The sequence below is a fragment of the Syngnathus acus genome, chromosome 8, assembly GCF_901709675.1.
Source record: "Syngnathus acus chromosome 8, fSynAcu1.2, whole genome shotgun sequence".
Lineage (NCBI taxonomy): Eukaryota > Metazoa > Chordata > Actinopteri > Syngnathiformes > Syngnathidae > Syngnathus > Syngnathus acus.
In genome coordinates this window covers 1,268,845-1,289,103 of record NC_051093.1, presented here as the reverse complement: position 1 = coordinate 1,289,103, position 20,259 = coordinate 1,268,845, and the positions used below count along the sequence as shown (strand labels likewise).

Sequence of the window (20,259 nt, the reverse complement as noted above, 5' to 3'; positions counted from 1 at the left end):
CCCTCCTCTACGCTCATCAGCTGCGAATATTGGTACAATATCTGTCTACGTGACATTTTGCATTGTTGGCATTAGCTAAATGGACATCCCGAGGACAAAGTGGTGTGTTCTGGTTAAGTGGACAATAGTTTGACAAACCTAAAATAAAGTAGAAATCTAGCCATTTTTGCAGCACGTTGGCCAATTATAAGGGTGGATAGACAGACACAGACCGAAATTTGGTGTGTTGGTGGGTAGGTAGGTATCACGGGTAGCTTTTCCCAATGCCTGTCCAGGTGGCAGGCCCTGTTCTGCAACCATCTGCGCCGTTCCCCGCCCATGCAGTCAGGAGCGAGGAATGCGGAGGTTGAGGCACGCCCGAGGCCAGTTCTGCACCTGCATCGCTCGTCCTTGTTATCATGATTTCCATGGCATTCTACAGGCATGACGACGTCCCGCAGGAGGACGCCAGTGAGTGCCCGGTGTGCTACGAGATCCTGCGCGAGACGGAGAGAACCCTGAGCTGTGGACATGTGTTCTGTCACGACTGCCTGGTCAAGCTGCTGGTCAGCTTCTACGCCGAAGGACAAATTCGGGACACCCTTGCCTGTCCGGTGTGCAGACACCTCACCTTTATCAGGAAGCGGCAGGACGAGCAGCTGGCCTTGGCGCAGGGCAAGGGGCAGCCCGAGGAGGATGCAGAACGAGGAGGAGGAGGGCAGACATTGGAGGTGCCCGTCGGGAGGCCGCTCGCCCGGCTGGAGCTCGACACCACCTCGGCCGCTTCTCTCCGCGGGCGACTTCGGCGCTTCTTCTGCGCGGACTCCGAGCGTCTCCGGCGGCCGACGCTCCTCCGCACGAGTCCGTGCAGCAACTCGGAGATCTTCGTCATCAGCGCCCGGGGGAGACCCATGACAGAGGATGACGCGTTCAGCGTGGTTTTGACGGTGGTTCGGCCGCCGAGGATTCGCCGGCGCCGGGTGTGCAGCACGGCTCGGTGCCTCGTGGTGCTCCTCTCCACCTTCACCATGATGGCACTGGTGGCTGCCGTGCTGCCGTGGATCCTATTGGCTTAATGAGGATACAAACATGGACCACATGCCAAATACGAGCATTGACAGAGGTAGCACATGTGATTATTCACTTAATTCTGTATAGAAACTTGCTTGGGACCAAAAAAAAAAAAAAAAAGACTCCGGTAAAAGTATTACTATGAAAATGTAAATAATACAAGACATGGGGAAGTCAATGCACGTGATTGGGCACAGAAAGAGACTTGAGTACAAAAGAAAAGAGGCATTTTCCTAGTCACTTTCAACAATCTTGCACAAGTGTTATAAAATAAGATTCACCATGTTATATTCAACATTTGTATTGCTTAAGCTATGGATCGCGGGCATGCGGGCGGTATCTCATGAAGACCAGCCGCACGTTATACATAAACACAACAGCAGCAATCACAACAACAGCAATCATCAGTCTTAGCTGCAATTCCAAAACCCAGAGGAGCTGTTAACCGGCTTAAACAGTTTGAAACTGTTCTATGTCCCCACCCTTGACTTGAAGCCTGACTTGCGTGATTGCACAAGGCCGAGATGCATCGAGTACCTTTCTTTTCCTTCTGTGTCATCCCGCTTGGCCAGTCTTGCAGGTTCCATGCATGGGGGGGGGATCGCACTGAAATCAACACGCCATTGCTTGTCTTCCTCCACGAACCAGAAAGTATAGCGACCGGGAAGATATCATCATCAAAATTCCACGCGACAAGCCTAAGGTTTAAAAAAATATATATAAAATTAAAAAAAAAGGAGAAGTGTGACGTTTGTAGAAATGTAGCCTTTATATAGATATATATATAGAGAGATCTATTTTGTTCTGACATTCTGAATAAGGGTTGTGGCTTGGCTTCATAGTACACATGGACGGGCTGCACCTTGCTGCGTAAGACTTGGCAGCCGCTTACGTGAAAAGGGCAGATGACACGCCAAAGCTTGACAGTGACACCGTTCGCATGATGTTCGTGCACGCCGGCCTGGCAGGCTGCATGGTTCGTCAAAAGAAACTCCATAGAATCGGAACAAGAATAAATCAAATGTGCCACATTCAATCAGCCTCTTGGTAGAACCAAGCATGTCAGATATAGTCTGTCCATAGTTGTCCCTCCCCAAAAAACAAGAAAGGAAGCAGTGAGGGTACTTGCAATGTTGTCATGTGGTCACCACAACTACCTAGAGAATAAATATCACAATCAAGAAATTCTCCATAAACACACACACACTGACGCATACCGTACATCACTTTGATAAAGTTTCATCCCAAAACAAAACAGCTTAACTTAAAGGTTTTACTTGTATAAAAAAAGAAGCTTGGTCATTCAGTTGCAGTAACCACTTGTAGCCCCCGCATCCGTCGAGGGGAGCCGCTTTCAATTGGGGCTCATTTGCTCACTGCTTGTTTGTATGGAATTTTGGCCCATAACAGCTGGCTACACATTTATTTTCGCACATGCATTCTTGCGACGTTTTGGGGCAGCTGTCGGGTAATTTTGCGTCGTCTGTCTATTGAGGATAAAAGCTTCCGATTTGCTCTTGAGGTCTGCAACACGGCTGAGGTCCTGCTCGTTTTAGGCCCTCGGGATTTGTACTCAAGTTTGCATTCATAGATGAAACTGGCACGGGGTGCTGACGTTTTAGTGGGGTTGGAAAGGGTTTTGTTGAGGACCTCAAAAATACACATGCAAAAACAGGCATGTTGAGGCCCTCCCAAAGGGCAATTTGTTTGGAAGCAAATACAACAAAACACAATAAATGGCTTCCACTTTACTTTTGGACACAGTTGGATGTGTAAGAACTGTAATTGCACTTTTTACTCAAAAGACAGTCAGGCGACAGACAGACGACCCTTTAGTCTCATTTACTGTCGGTGTAGCAGAACCACTGCAGAGAAAAAAAGGGTCTGACTAAGTCTGAAGCACGTGAACAGAGGGCCTTGGTTGCTATTTTGCCCAAATCAATGGCAACCTTTGCAGAGAGGGGGGTCACATTTAGCTGTGATGTTCTTGACAACCTATCAAGTCTGTGCCATTATTCCAAACGAGGGGACTCGCTCAAGTCCAAAAGAAGAAGCGGGTAATTCTCCACACAAGGATGCAGACCAACGACCGCTTTATGGCTGTTTTGGAAGCTGGCATTGGTCATCGGCTACAGAAAAATAAACACCCTGCTCAAATCGATGCATCCTTTTGTTACTCGTCGATGGCAAAGCAAATGTCTTCCGTCCACTTCGCATTCCCGCAGCTCCGCTCTCACCTATCTGTTTCCTCTCCCTCGGACTACCAGCTACGTTAGCCAGTTAGCCAACAGCCAACTGGCCAAAACCACCACCGGAACCTCCTGCCTCCTGACTCTGAGCCTGTGGCCGCCTGCTGTGCTGTGCTTGCTGTGGACTCTACGGCAGCTCTGGCCTGGCTCTCTGGCCTTCCGTCCGGCGTTCTCGGGCGACGGGCTCCACTCCCTGCGGGCTCGCCAACTGTGGCTCTGCTGTGTGCCGCCGTGGTGCGTTGGGGCCTGCCGTTCGAGCGGGTGCAGTCGAGGCCGACCGGCATCACCATCTGGTCCAACATTTGGACCGGCACTTCCCCGATGGCTCATCCATCTCCTCTTTTTGGACTACCAACCCCCCGTCACTCCCACCTCCCGTACTGCCAAATTCAACAACCTCCGCTCCCGCCCCCCCTGCTCCTCCATCCATCTTCTTCGCACTGCTGACAGATGTCCTGTTATTAACTATATCCTACTGTCTCCCCCCCCCCTATACGTACCCCCCCTCCCCCCTTTTTTTTGTTCCCTGTAAAGCGTCTTTGGGTTATTGAAAAGCGCTATATAAATTGAATGAATTATTATTATTATTATAAATGAGGCTTGGCATCTGCAAAGCGCCCATTTACACAAAGGAGAGCTGTCAGACATTTCAACAAGAAACAGAGAGTTGTACGTGGGCGTGTCCGCCACCTCATAAAGGCCCTCCTCATATAGATGCTTCAAGAGGCAAAAAGAGAGAAACGCCCGAGGCCACTATTTGAGCCCAGTCGCCAATGAAGACGGTCGGCCCGTGAAGCAAAACGCACCGCAGCCCCAACGACAGCGAGAGCATCACGCGGACGCAGCGGCATCGAAGGCAAACCCAAAAGAACCATGAACGCAGCACGCCGGGGGGTGGGGCTGGATAAGCTTGGGGATAAGCTCGAATCGGGTCTTTCCTCCGAAAGGCACTGCTTTGTCCCCGAGTTTTGCTTTTTCCTTCTGTTCTGGATGCAAATTCTTCCTTTTCCTTCCTTTCTTTTTTCCGCCAATGAAGCCAAGTGAGGCATTCTTCCCTCTGGCTTTTGGCTTTCGGCACCGAGCCACGTCATAGAGCGGTGGCCAGCCGTTCGTCCTCATTGGCGGGCGGTGACCTCCTGCGGGGGGCGCCGCTAAACTCGTCGATGAGGCTGTCCAGGTTGATATTGATGGAGGGGATTTCGTAGTTGAAGATATCTAAAGCGAGGTGGGTGAACCAGAGGACAAGGACAAATGGGACAACGTGGATGGCAATGAAGTGGAGAAAACAAAAAGGGAAATCATGAACGAGAGCAGAAATGCGACGGCAAATCCGAGGAGACTGCCCTACTACACTCGCCTGGCGTTGGACACAGTCACGGCCAGAGTAAGCCAAGGCCGCCGCAGCTGCATCTGGTGTTTACCTGTCGACATGCTCTCCCCCGGAGACAGTCCGTCAGTGAGGGCCGGCTCCGGTGGCTGGAGCGCCGGGGCTCGGACTGGGCCCGGGTCCCGACCACCCAAGCCAACAGGCGGCTGTGGCGGGGGCAGGTCGGGCCTCTGCCTGGGCCTGGGCCGTGACTTGGCGAGCGTCCCGGCCAGCGAGGGCGGCGACGAAAGGGAGTGGGGCGCCCCCGAGAGGGCCTGCCCCGGGGAGCACGGTGGCAACGCTTGACCCGGAGCGCAGAGCAGTCCGTAAACAGAGGGTGTGCCGGGCGGGGTGGGCGATAGGCTGACTGGTGACGGCTGCCCCGGCGGACTGGTCGGACAGTGCCACTGGCTGACAGTACGGGACCTTTGGAGGCACGGGCGCCAACTTTTTGGAACCTGGGAGCACAAACGGCATGTTGTCACTCGATGTATGACAAGTAGACGAGACGCTGAGCTTGACGCCAAACTAACGCCGAGCTGACACTGAGCTGACCTTTGCCCAGGCTGCGCGGGCTGCGCTCTCCAGGGCGGGGGCACGGACTGCAATTCTGCGGACTGTCGCTAAGGGGCACTGTTGAACTTGCCGCTTGGATGCCTTTGTGGCCAATGACAGGGGAGTGCTCTTTACTCTTGGACGAACTGGCAAAAGCAGAAACACATCAACATCAGTCCGAGCAGCTAGACACACAAAAATATCTGTTGGAGTTTTTCCGCACGCTATAGCACAGACATTACTGTTCAAAAGATCTAGTGGAGAAAATTGTAGCTTTTGCACCGAAAGTAACTTTACTGTGGAAGCGTCCTTGGGACATATGACGGTACCTGTGCGATCATCGCCACTGTTAAAATGTGCTCTCTTTTTTATTGCTGGATGGGCAAATGCAGCAGCAAACTTGTGCAATACATACATTCTGATGCTATTTGAGAGCAGCCGAATGTATTTAGCGTCTGTCTGGCTGCGTGTAACATCTTTGGTCTGCCAGGCAAGCCAAGCAAGAGGTTACAGTGCGCAAGGCGTGCCACTGGAGGGGTTGAGGAAAACGCAAATCCAGCAGGCGAGCGAGGCGAGAGGACAGACAAAGGGCGGCACCCGCCCACGGAGCTGTCCATTTACCTAGTCGGCCTTGGGACTCCTCTCTCTCTGGCGCCGGGACAGGCGGCCCACGGCGGGGGCGCAGAGGGGGGATAGCCGAGGCACTGCTCATGGCGGGCGAGCACCAGGGCGGGTTTGAGGAAAAGCGGCGATGCGTTACCGTCGCCGGGCGGGCTGTGCTTGGGGAAGTGCAGGCAGCTGGGCTTGGGGTTGGAATTGATGTCGAGCGAGGAGGACGAGGAGGAAGAGGAGGAGGACGGGAGTGGGGCCGGGGGTGCGAACCCTGACCGGTGGTGCGGGGGCGAGGCCGGTGGCTGCGACTCAGGGCCAGGCGCCGCGGGACGGGCGCAGGGAGGGGGCTTGGGGTAGAAGTGGTGGTGGGAGGCGGCAGGATAGGGAGGGGGTGGCCGGTCCTCCCCTGGGGGCGGCCGGGCCTGAGAGGTGTCCGGCCGATTGGCCCACACGTCTGAGCTGTAGATATTAAGAGAATAAGACAGCACAAAAGACTGGTGACTGAACAGGGAGAAGCACTGGAGCGAGAGGAGGCGAAGCTGTGCGGATGATCGGGGAAAGCGGGTGGGGGTGGGGGGATAGTCGCTCCAAATCAAGAAGAGAAAAGAGAAGAGAAGCCTTTAAGGTAGGCGGTGCACCTCGCCGGGCAACACAGTCCTCTTCATGCAAATTAGGGCAAAAGAATCTAATTTCTACTTTTTGTACGATTGCAAAACCTAAAGCCTTGTCCCGTGGGCCTGAACCCATGCACGCAACCGGCTCAGATCCCGCACTCGCCTCACAGACGCAAACACCCTTTCGCGGGAGCCAACCGTGACACCGTATTGCAGTCGAGAGGCAAAAAAAAGGAGGAGACATAAATACAGTGGTGCCTTGACTCACAAATGCTACATGGGCTGTACTTGTCAAGCGTTTCTCTACCTTTGGTACGCAGAGCATTTCCTCGTTCCCCTCCTGACGCCGTAGCATCAGGAGCAACCGGGGATCGGCTGTCTCACTCAAGGACAGTCCCGTGTGGTCACAATGGCCGGGCAGCCGACCTCCAACCTCTGGGTTGGGGACGACCACTCTATCCCTTAGCCTGGATAAAACTAAATTTGAGAGTAACTTGCCAATGTTGCTAATATCCCATGCTGTTCCGACAGTACATTTGTGATCATGAGCATCTGCTCTGAAGAGTCCAGACAAAAACCTGCTCTCTGTAAACACAACTACAAGGCTAGTTTCATTCGCCTGTTGATGGCATTTTACATTGGATGCTAGCATTAAGCTAGCATACTTAAAAAGTCAGGTCACTCGTACGTCAAAGTACCACTGTAACTTGGAGCATCTGATTGTGGTGGTGAAAACGGTGATGATGATGACGTGTGGGGAAGAAATGACTAAAGCAGCAGCAGTGGCGGCAGTCCAAGCGGCGGCGTCTTACCTGACCCTTTCTGCGGGGGGCGGCGTGGGGGGCGGCGAGACAGCCGGCGAGGCGGCCTGCTCGGTGGCGGCGAGCGGGTCGGCGGGCGTGGAGCAGACCCCTGGCGGGGTGCAGCAGCTCTTGCGGGCCAGCGTAGACGAGCCCTTGCGCGACATCCAGGAAGTATCCATGACCCGCACGCCCATGCTGGACTCACAAACACGCGCGCGTGCGCACATACACGCACACATACACGCACACACACACACACACACACACACACACACTTAAAACCCACGCGCAAGGATTAGCTGAAATGAAAAGCGGCGCAACGCAAAACGGGCGTGTGGGAAAGATGTAGGGGGTGCGGGAGAGGCCATAATAGCGTACCTTTGGATTTTCCTAATGCTGCGTTAGTAAGGGTCAAGAGAGGGAAAGAAGGGGTTAAGACACTTGCTTCATGTACACACTGCACAGCAACGTGCTGAGGACACACAAAGCAAAAGTGTCAATGAAATGCAGGGGGAATATACGACGAAGCCATTTTTTTGATTTTGCTGGTCGCAACGGCCCCGGCGAGGCCCGCAATGAAAAAGAGTTTGACACCTCAGCTTCTGACGGGAGGACATTTTGGCTGGTTATTTTCCGCCCGCTCTATGGTGTGTCGCCGGACCGTGTAGGAGGAGGATGGGAGAAATATTTCATGAGCGAACGAGGCAACGAGTTCAACTGGGCTGCGTCGCCGTGGAGACGGTGTGATTCATGCATGTATTCCAACCAGATGGGTGCCCGTTGAAGGAGGGGGGCGCTACAGTAGATGGCTAAGCAAGACGGTGAAAATAAGACACCTCTTGCCATGCTGAAAGAAATGCACAAGCGTTCGTGGGCGTGGTGTGGGATGCATCATCTTCGTTACCCATCCTTTTCCTTGTAGAATTCCAGCATCATGTTGTCCGTGGCAACGCTGAGGGGGCGCCGGCTCTGGTCATGGTGCGGCCGCATGCGTTCCGACTGCTCCGTGTCGGGGGACGGCAGGGAGCTGTAGTTGCAGTTGTAGTTGACGTGGACGGGGCTGCCGTAACTGCCCGTCAGGTTGAAGTCCATCTCTGAATTGATGAAAAAAAAGGGGGGGGGGGGGTACGTGAGGGCGTCAAACGGTCTAAATCAATACAAACAGAACCGCCATTCATCCATTGCAGCTCCTGACAAATACTACTAGATGCGATTGTAATTCATGAGAATTAATAAAAGAGGGGGCGGGCACACACATGTATGTGAGGGCGTCAAACTCGCAAACAGTCCAAAATACATTGATACAAACAGAAATGCCATTCATCCATTGCAGCTCCTGACAAATACTACTGGACGGGATTGTAATTTATGAGAATTAAAAAAAGAACTGAAAAGAAAGAAATAATTAAATAGTCTGTGTATCATGATGTCATGCTCAAGTACCCATTGACAAGGTCAAACGACTTCTGGTGAGTGGGTGCGTGCGCGTGTGCGATGGCCACCGGTCGAGAAAAAATCTTTTGCTAAAAAATGAAATGAAAAAGACTGTCTCTCCTAAAATCAGTAAGCTGCAATAATTGGAGAGGATAAAGAATATATGCCTGAGAGCATATTGCTAGTCTTCACGTGTTGCTACCATTTGCCGCGCAAAGACTTGTATCAACCGCAGCGTGGATGCAGGTTCACTTAAAGCAGTGCTTCTCAATAATTTTCTGTGATGCCCCCCCTAGGGAGAAGAAAACATTTCGTGCCCCCCCATGTTGTTAACATTAAAGAAAACAAAATATAAATAAAAAAGAAAGATCAACTTATATAAAGAATAACTATTAATAACATTGTTCTTTAGTCTGTAACAGAACAGATTCAATGTGCATCACTTTTCCTGAAATTAAAAATAAATTATAATTATTTAATCTATAAACATTTTTGACCAACTGCCATTTTATGCTGGAAAAAATAAAATAATAATAAACATACATAATATTAAATTAAATAACAGCAATAAATAATATTCAATTCAAAGTAATCAGCAACATTAACTCGGGAGCACAATATATAAAACATTTTAACCTACCGTATTTTCCGCCCTAAAAGGCGCACCTAAAAACCTAAAATTTTCTCAAAAGCCGACAGTGCGCCTTATAGGCCAGTGCGCCTTATATATAGATCAACTGATGAATTTGTTGATCCATACTGGTTGTACACAGTGCTCTGCCAAAATGTTTCAGTACGTTTTAGTACGACTAGTAAATTACAAGGTTGCATCGCTTCCCAGCATTACGGCAACTGTAGTCAGGGGGCGTCACCGAATAGCTGTTGTACCCGCGAGGCTATTTCATGTCAAAATAGGCTGCTCTGTTAATGTTTCGAGTAAATCTACGGATCGATATGGAAGGGAAACATAGGTAAGTAGTACCAATGCGTTAGATCGAACTTTAGTCAGTTCCGATCATTTTATAGGAGATCGTTTGAGAAACGCGATTGTTTACACTTTGCTGAGGCTCATGGGAGATTGCGAGCTGAGGCTCGTGAGACTTTGCGGATGGCTAATGCTATTGCGATAGCTGCTATACGTACCAGGCTATTTCATGTCAAAATAGGCTGCTCTGTTAATGTTTCGAGTAAATCTACGGATCGATATGGAAGGGAAACATAGGTAAGTAGTACCAATGCGTTAGATCGAACTTTAGTCAGTTCCGATCATTTTATAGGAGATCGTTTGAGAAACGCGATTGTTTACACTTCGCTGAGGCTCATGGGAGATTGCGAGCTGAGGCTCGTGAGACTTTGCGGATGGCTAATGCTATTGCGATAGCTGCTATACGTACCAGGCTATTTCATGTCAAAATAGGCTGCTCTGTTAATGTTTCGAGTAAATCTACGGATCGATATGGAAGGGAAACATAGGTAAGTAGTACCAATGCGTTAGATCGAACTTTAGTCAGTTCCGATCATTTTATAGGAGATTGTTTGAGAAACGCGATTGTTTACACTTTGCTGAGGCTCATGGGAGATTGCGAGCTGAGGCTCGTGAGACTTTGCGGATGGCTAATGCTATTGCGATAGCTGCTATACGTACCAGGCTATTTCATGTCAAAATAGGCTGCTCTGTTAATGTTTCGAGTAAATCTACGGATCGATATGGAAGGGAAACATAGGTAAGTAGTACCAATGCGTTAGATCGAACTTTAGTCAGTTCCGATCATTTTATAGGAGATCGTTTGAGAAACGCGATTGTTTACACTTTGCTGAGGCTCATGGGAGATTGCGAGCTGAGGCTCGTGAGACTTTGCGGATGGCTAATGCTATTGCGATAGCTGCTATACGTACCAGGCTATTTCATGTCAAAATAGGCTGCTCTGTTAATGTTTCGAGTAAATCTACGGATCGATATGGAAGGGAAACATAGGTAAGTAGTACCAATGCGTTAGATCGAACTTTAGTCAGTTCTGATCATTTTATAGGAGATCGTTTGAGAAACGCGATTTTTTACAGAGGGCTCGTTGGTTATTGGCTAGTGGATGCATACCGCAACCCTAGTCAACCTCAGTTTGATGCAGTATAGCTTCTATTTTATGCGCCTTATAATCCGGTGCGCCTTATATATGGACAAAGTTTTAAAATGGGCCGTTCATTGAAGGTGCGCCTTATAACCCGGTGCGCCTTTTAGGGCGGAAAATACGGTACATAACAAAAATGAATAAAACAATTTGTGCTCAAAATGAGGCAGCATTAAGGAGACCATATCCACGGCTGCAGGTAGTATCAGCTCTTCTGCAATGGTGTGGTTTTTTTCTTGCACTGAGCAATTTGGTACGCTGCTTTATATGATGCTTACAGTGCTTGCTGATTGACTGAAGTAGCATTCACAAAGTGGGATCATTGTTGGCAATATTCAGCCCGTTTTCGCTGAAAAAAACTCAATCAGCGTGATTGGGGTGCAATGACTTTAAGTGCCGCCTTAATATTTTTGGCTTCATACTATCCGCTGCCAACATTTTAAGGCAGAGTAAACACACCAGTCTTTCGTTGTCTCCCACCGTAGTCACACTGAAGTACACTACGTACGCTTCGTCATATTTCCTTGTCTTAGCTTTCGGGTGACTCTCGTTTCTTTCATCTCCGTCTCTCTACACCGTTAAATATTTTTCCATGGTGTCCCACTGCACTTTTTATTGCCTGCTCTGTACTGTGTGTGCGTATGTTCCGTGCGCTCAACACTATAGAGCGAATACTCCCTCCGCACACTCTTCCAGTGATACTGCCACTCCCACCTACTGCAGTGGATGTCTAATTACCCTTTAATCTAGTACAGCCAAAAGAAAAGCATGTTCCCTGGTGTCACACGCGCCCCCCTTAGTATCGCACCGCGCCCCCCAGGGGGGCACGCCTCACTATTTGAGAAGCACTGACTTAAAGCAACAACGTGTTCTCGGCTTAGTTTCACAGTAAATTTCAACTGGCAATGGCGAGAACCAGCTTGAAGCAAGCACACTTTAGGACCTGCCCAACCACCATCGAGCATTCGCAGCTCCAATTTTTGCTTGCAAATCACAACCGAACCGGAGTGACGGCTCGTGTCTTGAATAACTGAAACCGAGCAACGCAGAATTCAAAGTAGATTGTGAAGCTCACTGCCAGGGAAGAACCAGTCGGCGTGCTGGATGATGGGCTCAATGATTCCGACCATCTGCAGCGACAGTGTGGTCATCACCTCCGTCATGTCCCTGCGGAGAGCAGCCACATGCTGGGAATACCCGCCCGAGATGAGAAGCGCCCCATTGCTTCGGATACATACGGCTCGCTGTGCGTCCACAGTAAGTTGGGGCCCAAGACGATGGCCATGTTGCCTGGCGTCATCTTGTTGGAGTCCTGGTACTCGCTCAGTTTGGCTAAGAATTTGACCAGGTATCTGTGGCGTTCACGTACACGAGGTCAAAATAACCAAACAAACAAATAAATAAACGGGGAAGGAAACAAGGACGGGCGTGACCTGAAGTTGTTTAAGTTGTCCGTGGGCAGCTTTGCACATGTTCCCATTAATGCTTGCAGTCTCTTGTCCATATCTTGAATGCTGCGCAAACACGAGAATGCTGGTGAATTTAGCAAGTTAACCGTACGTCCCATAAGAAGGCGTATATTTTCTGCCAAGGTAATTTATCCTGCCCGGCTCTACCGAAAAAGTGTAGGAATGGAGAGCGCGCGACTCACTTGGAGGCCTGGATCCACTCGTCGTAAAGCTCCATGGTCATCAGCGGCTCGGGGAGTTCGCGCAGGTACGATTTGAGAGCACCTGCGGGGCACAGAAACACGTCTTCACTGTGGATATGCATGCTCGGCAAAATCCAGATAAAGCTGTCACTGAGACAGACAATATGAAGGTGCAGCCGTTGCAGGCTTGGTGGCGGGTGCGGCTAACCTGCGATGGCGTGTGGGTCCGAGGAGTACTCCTGTGCATCCAGAACGCCGCAGTCCAGGGAGGCTTTCAGCTTCTTCAGTTTGGAGGCCGACGGAGCCACTCGGAAAAGGCCCTGCAAGAGCAAATATGGCACAAGTAAGCGCCTCCTCGTGGAACAAACAGAACTCCCTTCGTCACAGGCAAACTCAGTCGAGGTATAGCAGCCGCCACCGTGGCTAGTGGTCGTGGCGCCGAGTAGCACAAAGCTGGACCAAATTCGCTAGGCTTGCACAACGAGTCGGCCATTTTGGTTTAAAGCTGCCATTTTAGGGCCATGTTCGGGCTTCCTTCAAAAATAAAATCCCAATCCAGAGTCTGAATTTTGCATGTGACGAAGGGCGGATTTCTTGCATTTTTCAAGCATTGCAGCCAAGGGGCCCAAGTTACCCTATTGCGAGTGGGCGGGCGCGCTTTACTGTACCTCCTCTCGTAGGCCGCACTCCAGCAGTGCGGTAACGCAGGCTTCGATCGGGAAGGCGATTTCTCGGCCGCTGATGTTCAGGTGCTCCTCCAGAGGCTTGCCGAAGGACGGCTTCTCGAGCCATGCCTCTGCAAGGCACAGCCCCGCCCGCACTCAGGTCAGGGACTAATTCACACCGGTCTAACGTCCTTCTCCCGCCTTGGTGCAGAAGGGGGCCACGTTGTAACAGGCAGACGCACGCAAGCTGACCTTGGTGCGCCCTAATTTGGGGCAGGATGGCGGTCAGAATCTCCAGTGACTTGCTGTGGTACTCCGCTTGCGTCTCCATGAGCTGCGGACACGTGGAGACGAGAACACAGTGCCACGGTGCCACTTTTAGTTCACGCATCCAAAAAAACGCAGCAGGCAGCACAGACGGCCGCTGTGGCCTACTCACCGTCTGGAAGTAATTGGCATAGTCCACCTCTTTAGCCGCAAAAGCGTACATGTCGGCAGAGAGCTGATCCTGAAAGAAGGAAACGGCAGAAATAGAATCTCGAGAGTATCGAAACGCCCGGCGGGAGGGATGGCGAGCCGCTCTTACCTTGCAGATCTCCATCCGAGTGGCCGCATCCTCCATCTCCTCTCGGAGCGAGTCTGACTTGGCGCCAGGCTGGAGGGTGCCGGGGTGGCTCGACGACTTGGACGACTGCTGGTATCTGCGGCCGTGGGCCAGCATTTCATGGGGGAGACGTATGGAAGCAAAGGCTCCACTTAGTAAGCTCAACCGACGCCTTCGTCGTCTGCATTTGGCCAATCTGGCCTCAAGTGTCTCCTGCTGTGGTGGCGGACAAAATGAACCTCAAAGCCAAAATGGCAGACTTCCCAAGCACGACTTTTGGGTGGATCTATCGAATGGGTGTCAAAGTGGCCGCAAGGGCTGAATTTGATTCCCTGCTGCGGGATATTTGGACTCTACCTCAGCGGGCCTTCTCATTGTGGGGTAGCATTTCAATTCAAGTGCAATATCCTATCCAATTCCCACGAGAAGATATGAACGGGCTTCACCTTGTCCGCGACGAGTCCATGTCCAAGACCAGTTTAGCTAAGTGCTTCCTTTGTTTCTGTATGTTGGGAATGTCCACCTAAGGAGGAGGCGGGAGGTCATGAGGGCAGCGTCGCAGGGCGCACCCCGCCGAGCAGTCTCACGCACCTCGGCCAGCGTGGAGAGCGGCTCCACCACATCTCGCTCCACCTGCAGCTCAAAGTCCATCAGCTCCTGGGCCAACTTCTCCTCCGCCTCTCCACACATCTTCAGCATCTTCCTGCGGGGACAAATGCGGTCAAGTGCAGCTCAACAAATAGGAGGAAAGGCATTGGCCACAGCTGCCTACCCCAAGAGGGCGTCGTCGCCCAATACTGCCGCTCCCTCCGCCATGCATTGGGCCAGGATGCTGAGCGGGAGCTTTTTCTGCACCGGAGATGAGAGGCAAACACGTCAGACGCTTTGCATTGAGCGATGAAGGGACCGCCATTCGGGATTACCCCACACCCACACACACAAACACCCACACACTGAAATGGCATTGTCTACACTCCCGCGCTACGGTAACCCACAACCGAAACGCGTGCATATGAACTTACAAACACCCCAGAGACACTTTCACACACAAGCGGAATGCTCTCACACACCCGACCGACTAAAACGCTCTCAGGCATACGACTGGAACCCTCTCGCACAACTGAACCGCTCACGTGACCACGATGAAAGCTCTCTCGCGAACGCTCTCAACCACATGGGAGAAATGTTCTCACACCAGGCAGGCGACTGAAAGGTTTTCACATGGTTTCCTCACACTCACTCACTCACTCACTCACTCACTCACTCACTCACTCACTCACTCACTCACTCACTCACTCACTCACTCACTCACTCACTCACTCACTCACTCACTCACTCACTCACTCACTCACTCACTCACTCACTCTCACACACACTCGAGAGATATGCCGTCGCATCCAGAAACTGAAAGAGTCTCCCACGAGAGAGCGACACGCATGTTTGGGCACCAATGTCCGAGAGCGTATGAAGTCGCAGATGGACAGCAAGGATGAGCGGTCCTCACGGAAGGCGACTTGAGTGATTTCCTCTCCACGTCGGCCCCTTGGTGGGCCTGCAGGCAGGCTGTCAGCTTCTTGTGAGTGCTGTGCGTGACTTGCTTGACCAGGTCCAAACGCTTCTCCACCTGCCACACGGCCCCACGTTTGAAAAGCTGCCGGTGCATGCTCGCATGCACACTATCCGCACTTCTCACCTGCAGAAGGTCTTCGCTCAGCACCTCAGTTTTTTCAGCCCTAAAGAGAGAAAAAGTCAGACGTGAAAAACAGGTCAAACTTGGGTGGATAAATGCAAGAAATGCAAAATGAAACATAACAGCAGTCCCTCGACAACTGAGCGTGAGGCTTTTGAATTCTCTAACACGTGGGACCTCAATTTTCATTCTTCTTCAGAACGCTAGAAAACAATCTGAATCCAAACGTACTTCAGAGCTTCTTGTTGGCAGGGGTGCAACGTGCATTCAAGTTAGTGAAGCGTGTTGTGCGGGCCGTCCGTAGTTGAGGCAGGAAAAACAAAGATGTGGAGTATAGAGTTGGTCATTTATTGGTAAGATCTTGGGTTGCTTAATGGCGGTCAGTACACATGGCAAGGCGGCACATAAACAACAGCGTCCTTCTCCAGGTCAGCTTGTTTTATACTGCCCGGAAAGGCAGGAACTTATCACATGACCATTTGGTATCTGTGAGTGTGGGGGGCGTCACCCCCCTGTGTGTGTGCGTGTGTGTGCGTGCGTGTGTGTGTGTGCCTATGTGTGTGTGTTTATACAGTTCTGTGTGTTGTATTCGTGTTCTGCTTGAGCAGTTATGTTTATATAAACTAATGAAAAGAATTGCACACATATGAACATTAAAACGTACATGAGATTGTCTAACCCAGGGGTCACCAAACTTTCTTAAACCGAGAGCTACTTCCTGGGTACTGATTAAGGCAAAGGGCTACCAGTTTGACACAGACTTCTGAAATAGCCAATTTGCTCAATTTGGCTTTCACTGTGTTATTATTGTCATTTCCAGTTCACATGTAAGTGTGATTTTAACAAGAATAGCAAAAATACAGTCAAACCTTGGTTTTTTGACCACAATCCGTTCCAGAAGGCGGTTCGAGAAGCGAATCGGTCGAATTCCGAATCTATTTTTCCCATTACAAATAATGGAAAAAAATTTAATCCGTTTCAAAACAAACCCCCCCGGCTTTTTTAAGCATTTTTTCATTTGCGCACATTTGTCCGATTGCGCAACTGCAGCACACCGCCGAACGCGCAACCGTAACGTGTCGCCCACCGCGCAACTGCACCGCGCTGGTCGCATTATTGTGACAGAGCCGTCGCTGAAATTTAGAAAATATTTTTAAAGTCCTGATGTACTTTCCAAAATTTAAGTCGACCTAAGTGCGCAGGGAGCTTAATTTTGTCCGATCACGCAACTGCAGCGCACCGCCGAACGCGCAACAGTAGCGCGTCGCCGACCGCGCAACTGCACCGCGCTGGTCGCATTTTGGGACCGAGCCGTCGCTAAAATTTAGAAAATATTTTTAAAGTCCTGATGTACTTTCCAAAATGTAAGTGGACCTCAGTGCGCAGGGAGCTTAATTTGGTCCAATCGCGCAACCGCAGGGCGCCGGGCGCTCACTGTCGCATTGCTTTAAGAGCGTCTTTGGGTTTTAGGACGGCTTTACTGCTCCCACTTGCTTTCTTTGGAGGCATGATTAGGGGTTAATACAATCCTCATAGTAACGAAAATACAATAACAACGGAGTCAGTCGGCATCCGGGCCGCGCGGTCGGGTTTTCTCGGGTCCTCCCGGCTCATCTCGCGAGGTTCGACCTCCGAATTTTGTTTGACAACCGAAGCAAAAAATCTCGAATTTTTTGTTAGAATTCCGATTTGTTCGAGAACCAGGACATTCGAAAACCTAGGTTTGACTGTAAAATAAATAGATGCAGCTCACTGACAAGTGCCGCTATTTGAGCTAATTTTAGAACAGTCCTGCGGGCGACTCATGCGGTCCTCACGGGCGACCTGGTGCCCGCGGACAACGTGTTGGTGACCCCTGGTCTAACCTAACAGAATATGTACACATTGCTGTTGCTCTCTCTTCATTAGCCATTTCACAGTTCATGCTAATGTGCTCTTCAGCCAAATATACATTTCCACACAACATACTGTAAGTGAATTGCCCAATTATTCATTAAAACAAATACATAAACCCAACATTGTGGTTTTCGGCTGCTTAGTTCAACTCCGACCTTCTCAGTAGTTCTTTTTATAAGACCTTTCCGCCGATATATCCGGCTATTTGAACGCTGCATCGAGCTCTACTCGAGCAAAAGGCTGCCGTTTTCTGAGAACTGCATTGTGGAGCTGCATGAGACGAGGAGAAAGAAAGCGGTGTGTGCCCGTATGTGCGTGTTGTTGAAATCGACGTTAAAGCTGTGAGCCTTTCTGAGGACAAGAGGAAAAACATTGAGCTTTATGCGTCAAGCTGCACTTGTGGGAGGAAGCGGATCCGATTGCACAGCATCACATGAGACCGACTGTAAGTGGGACAGCAAGTTGGCAGTGGAGACAAATGGTTTCCGGTCACGGGGTTATCTTTCAGGCTGGCTTCGTACCACGGCAAAAAAATAAACAAAAATACTCCTCAGCGCAGCCGAAAGAGACCGTCAGTGGACTCAACGGCGGTGCTCCGCAAATCGCAAGGCAAGCGCAAGTCCCTTAAGTCCAGCGCGACACTGGCAGCCTCTTCCAATTAAGCTAACACAAGAGCGACATTAGCCATTCTGCTTGGACCTCTATATACGTATCTTCATCTGCATCTTACTGCACTTAAGTGAACTGGACAACACGACCTTCAGACATCCCACCATGCACGCTGATAGTGGGGGCGTGAGCCAAGGTGGGGGTGGGGTGAGGGATATGTTGGTGGGTGGCTCCCCTCCAAATAGCTGACTGCGTAATGAAAACATTGCGCCATCCTCTTAATGCATCCATCATCCATAAAGCACGCAGCCGCGCTTCCACTCATGCGTTCGTTAGATGCGACGTGATTTGCAGATCGGAAGCATTTCCGCGGGCAGGCTGAATGCGTGGGGGGCAATGCGCCTCCCACACGCTGCCCATGCGGTAACACGTGTCGGTGGACCTCACGCACGCGCAGCACGCACGCTGACGGACGACCGTATTGGACTAAATAACGCATTGATCTGAATTAGTAGATTAAACGGGAAATTTGAGGTTAACGCGGTGGGTTTGGGGTTCGCGCGGCAGGCAGGAGAAAGGGGGCAGCAGAATGGCGCAAATGAGTTGCGCACACCCCTGCGCGCGTCTTACCTTCCCACCGTTTGGTTGGCGAGCTGCCTCATCCGATTGAACTGCTTCTTCATCTTGAACTGAGCCACAATCAACGCCGACTTGTCCGCATTATTGTAATCGAATGATTCATCTTACAAATAATGACGGTCTAAAAGATGACGTTCGAATGAGGCAAAGCCAAGTTCATCATTTGCAGTCCATATCGCCTCATGCGCCCACAGGCACCCAAACGTTCGGTCCGCGCTTACATGTTCCCAAAAGGACTGTGGGGCTGCATCGAGCTCTCGCGCTCTGAACGCCCGCAAAAGGATGCCGGGGCTGCTAACACAAGCACGCGCGCACACACACACACACACACACACACACACGAATGAACGCACGCCCACACACGCGCGCGCACACACACGCACGCACACAAAAAGCAAGCAGGAGCGGCTGGGCAGCAATGCATTGTGGGAGATGGAGTCTGGATGAAAACGAGGGCCGGGAGCAACTCGGGCACCATACCTGTACATGACTTGTGAAAAAAAATATACGGCTGGCATGTTATGTCCGATAGTTCGTTGTACTGACAAGAATAATACAAATAAATCGGATAGACCAACAATCACCAGGGAGTGAATGATAGCTAATAGAAGACTCAGCTCAGCAAGTTGTAATGATGACATATTTGTCCAGAGGATAAAGAAAGCAAGTCTGTGTGTATGACACAAATGTAGTTTTATGTATTTATGATTGGATGATACCAGAAACATCTTTGCCTTTCAGGAACGGGGGCACATCACTTAGAAAGCTAATATTGCCATCTAGTGAATATAGTCTGTTACTGCAACCAAATTAAAATAACCGCTTTAAATCTGTAACCCCGTAATTGTTTGGGTTGACAGTTTGTTAACAATTTGTCTGTTTGTGAAGAAGAAAAAATGTATGAGCAACGTTCAAAAAACGAGTTTGCAAAGACCTTACTATTGGTAAGATTTGCGTATCCATATAGAGGCGATTGTGTTGAAATATTGACTTGTACTTGCCATATTGTTAATATACCTTTTCTTTACATGATAATGAAAGTGTATTTAATATTTTGCTTCCAAATATTTGGTGGGTGAACCCCTCCACAGCTGAGTCTTGGAAATGTCCAGGACTAAAAATATCCAGGGCGAGTGTTCCCTGCGAGCATTTTGACGTCTAATAGACACGTCTATTAGACGTCTATATGCTAAACAGACGTCTCGTCTACAACACGTCTAAAAATTGTCTAAAAGTGTAATAAATATAGACGTCTACGGCATAGACGTAATTAGACGTTTACGGGATAGACGTCTATTAGATGTCTATATGTGAAAGTTTTTTTGACGTTTATTGAGTAGACGTTCGAATGATGGCTAATAGCTATTAGCGCGATTAGCGCTAATAGCTAGTGATCATTTGAACATCTAGACATCTATTCAACATTGAGGTTCTCTTCAATACATTTAACCTGCGATCCTTACCTTTGTGTAGTTCCAGGATGTTGTGAAAATGCATTTGATTAGTGATGGTCCAGGGTGTGAAAATTTACATTTTTTAATACAGAAATAGGTTTCAGTAACAGTCATACTTATGTTAACTGCGGATATAAATACACATTTTGATGTTAAAATTAACCAAAACGATAACTGAACCTAAATAAAAACATTTTTTTCAAACATTATCCAACCATCACAAATATAAATGTGCAATGTTT

The 20,259-nt window shown here is 49.9% G+C and overlaps 2 protein-coding genes across 2 annotated transcripts; one reads left to right on the top strand and one right to left on the bottom strand.

Moving 5' to 3' along the window:
- Positions 1–215: 215 nt before the first annotated feature.
- Positions 216–1,798, top strand: LOC119126150 (RING finger protein 222). Its single transcript, XM_037257301.1, has one exon. It carries the CDS (start codon positions 399–401, stop codon positions 1,053–1,055), a length of 657 nt encoding a protein of 218 aa, XP_037113196.1. The 5' UTR covers positions 216–398; the 3' UTR covers positions 1,056–1,798.
- A 2,097-nt stretch (positions 1,799–3,895) lies between these two features.
- On the bottom strand, positions 3,896–18,898 carry LOC119126087 (rho GTPase-activating protein 44-like). Its single transcript, XM_037257129.1, is given in 23 exon segments — positions 3,896–4,514; positions 4,721–5,048; positions 5,050–5,123; positions 5,221–5,366; positions 5,842–6,291; positions 7,259–7,444; positions 7,628–7,645; positions 8,154–8,343; positions 11,885–11,976; positions 12,048–12,161; positions 12,243–12,323; positions 12,461–12,542; positions 12,669–12,780; positions 13,129–13,256; positions 13,378–13,459; positions 13,565–13,633; positions 13,712–13,826; positions 14,176–14,252; positions 14,321–14,432; positions 14,502–14,578; positions 15,234–15,353; positions 15,423–15,462; positions 18,555–18,898. Coding segments are annotated over 23 exon segments (2,874 nt in total). The 5' UTR covers positions 18,608–18,898; the 3' UTR covers positions 3,896–4,386.
- Positions 18,899–20,259: the final 1,361 nt, after the last annotated feature.

What these genes read in the sequence shown, in the direction of transcription:
- LOC119126150 (XM_037257301.1), top strand. Translation starts at nt 399, where the DNA reads ATGATTTCCATGGCATTCTACAGGCATGACGACGTCCCGCAGGAGGAC.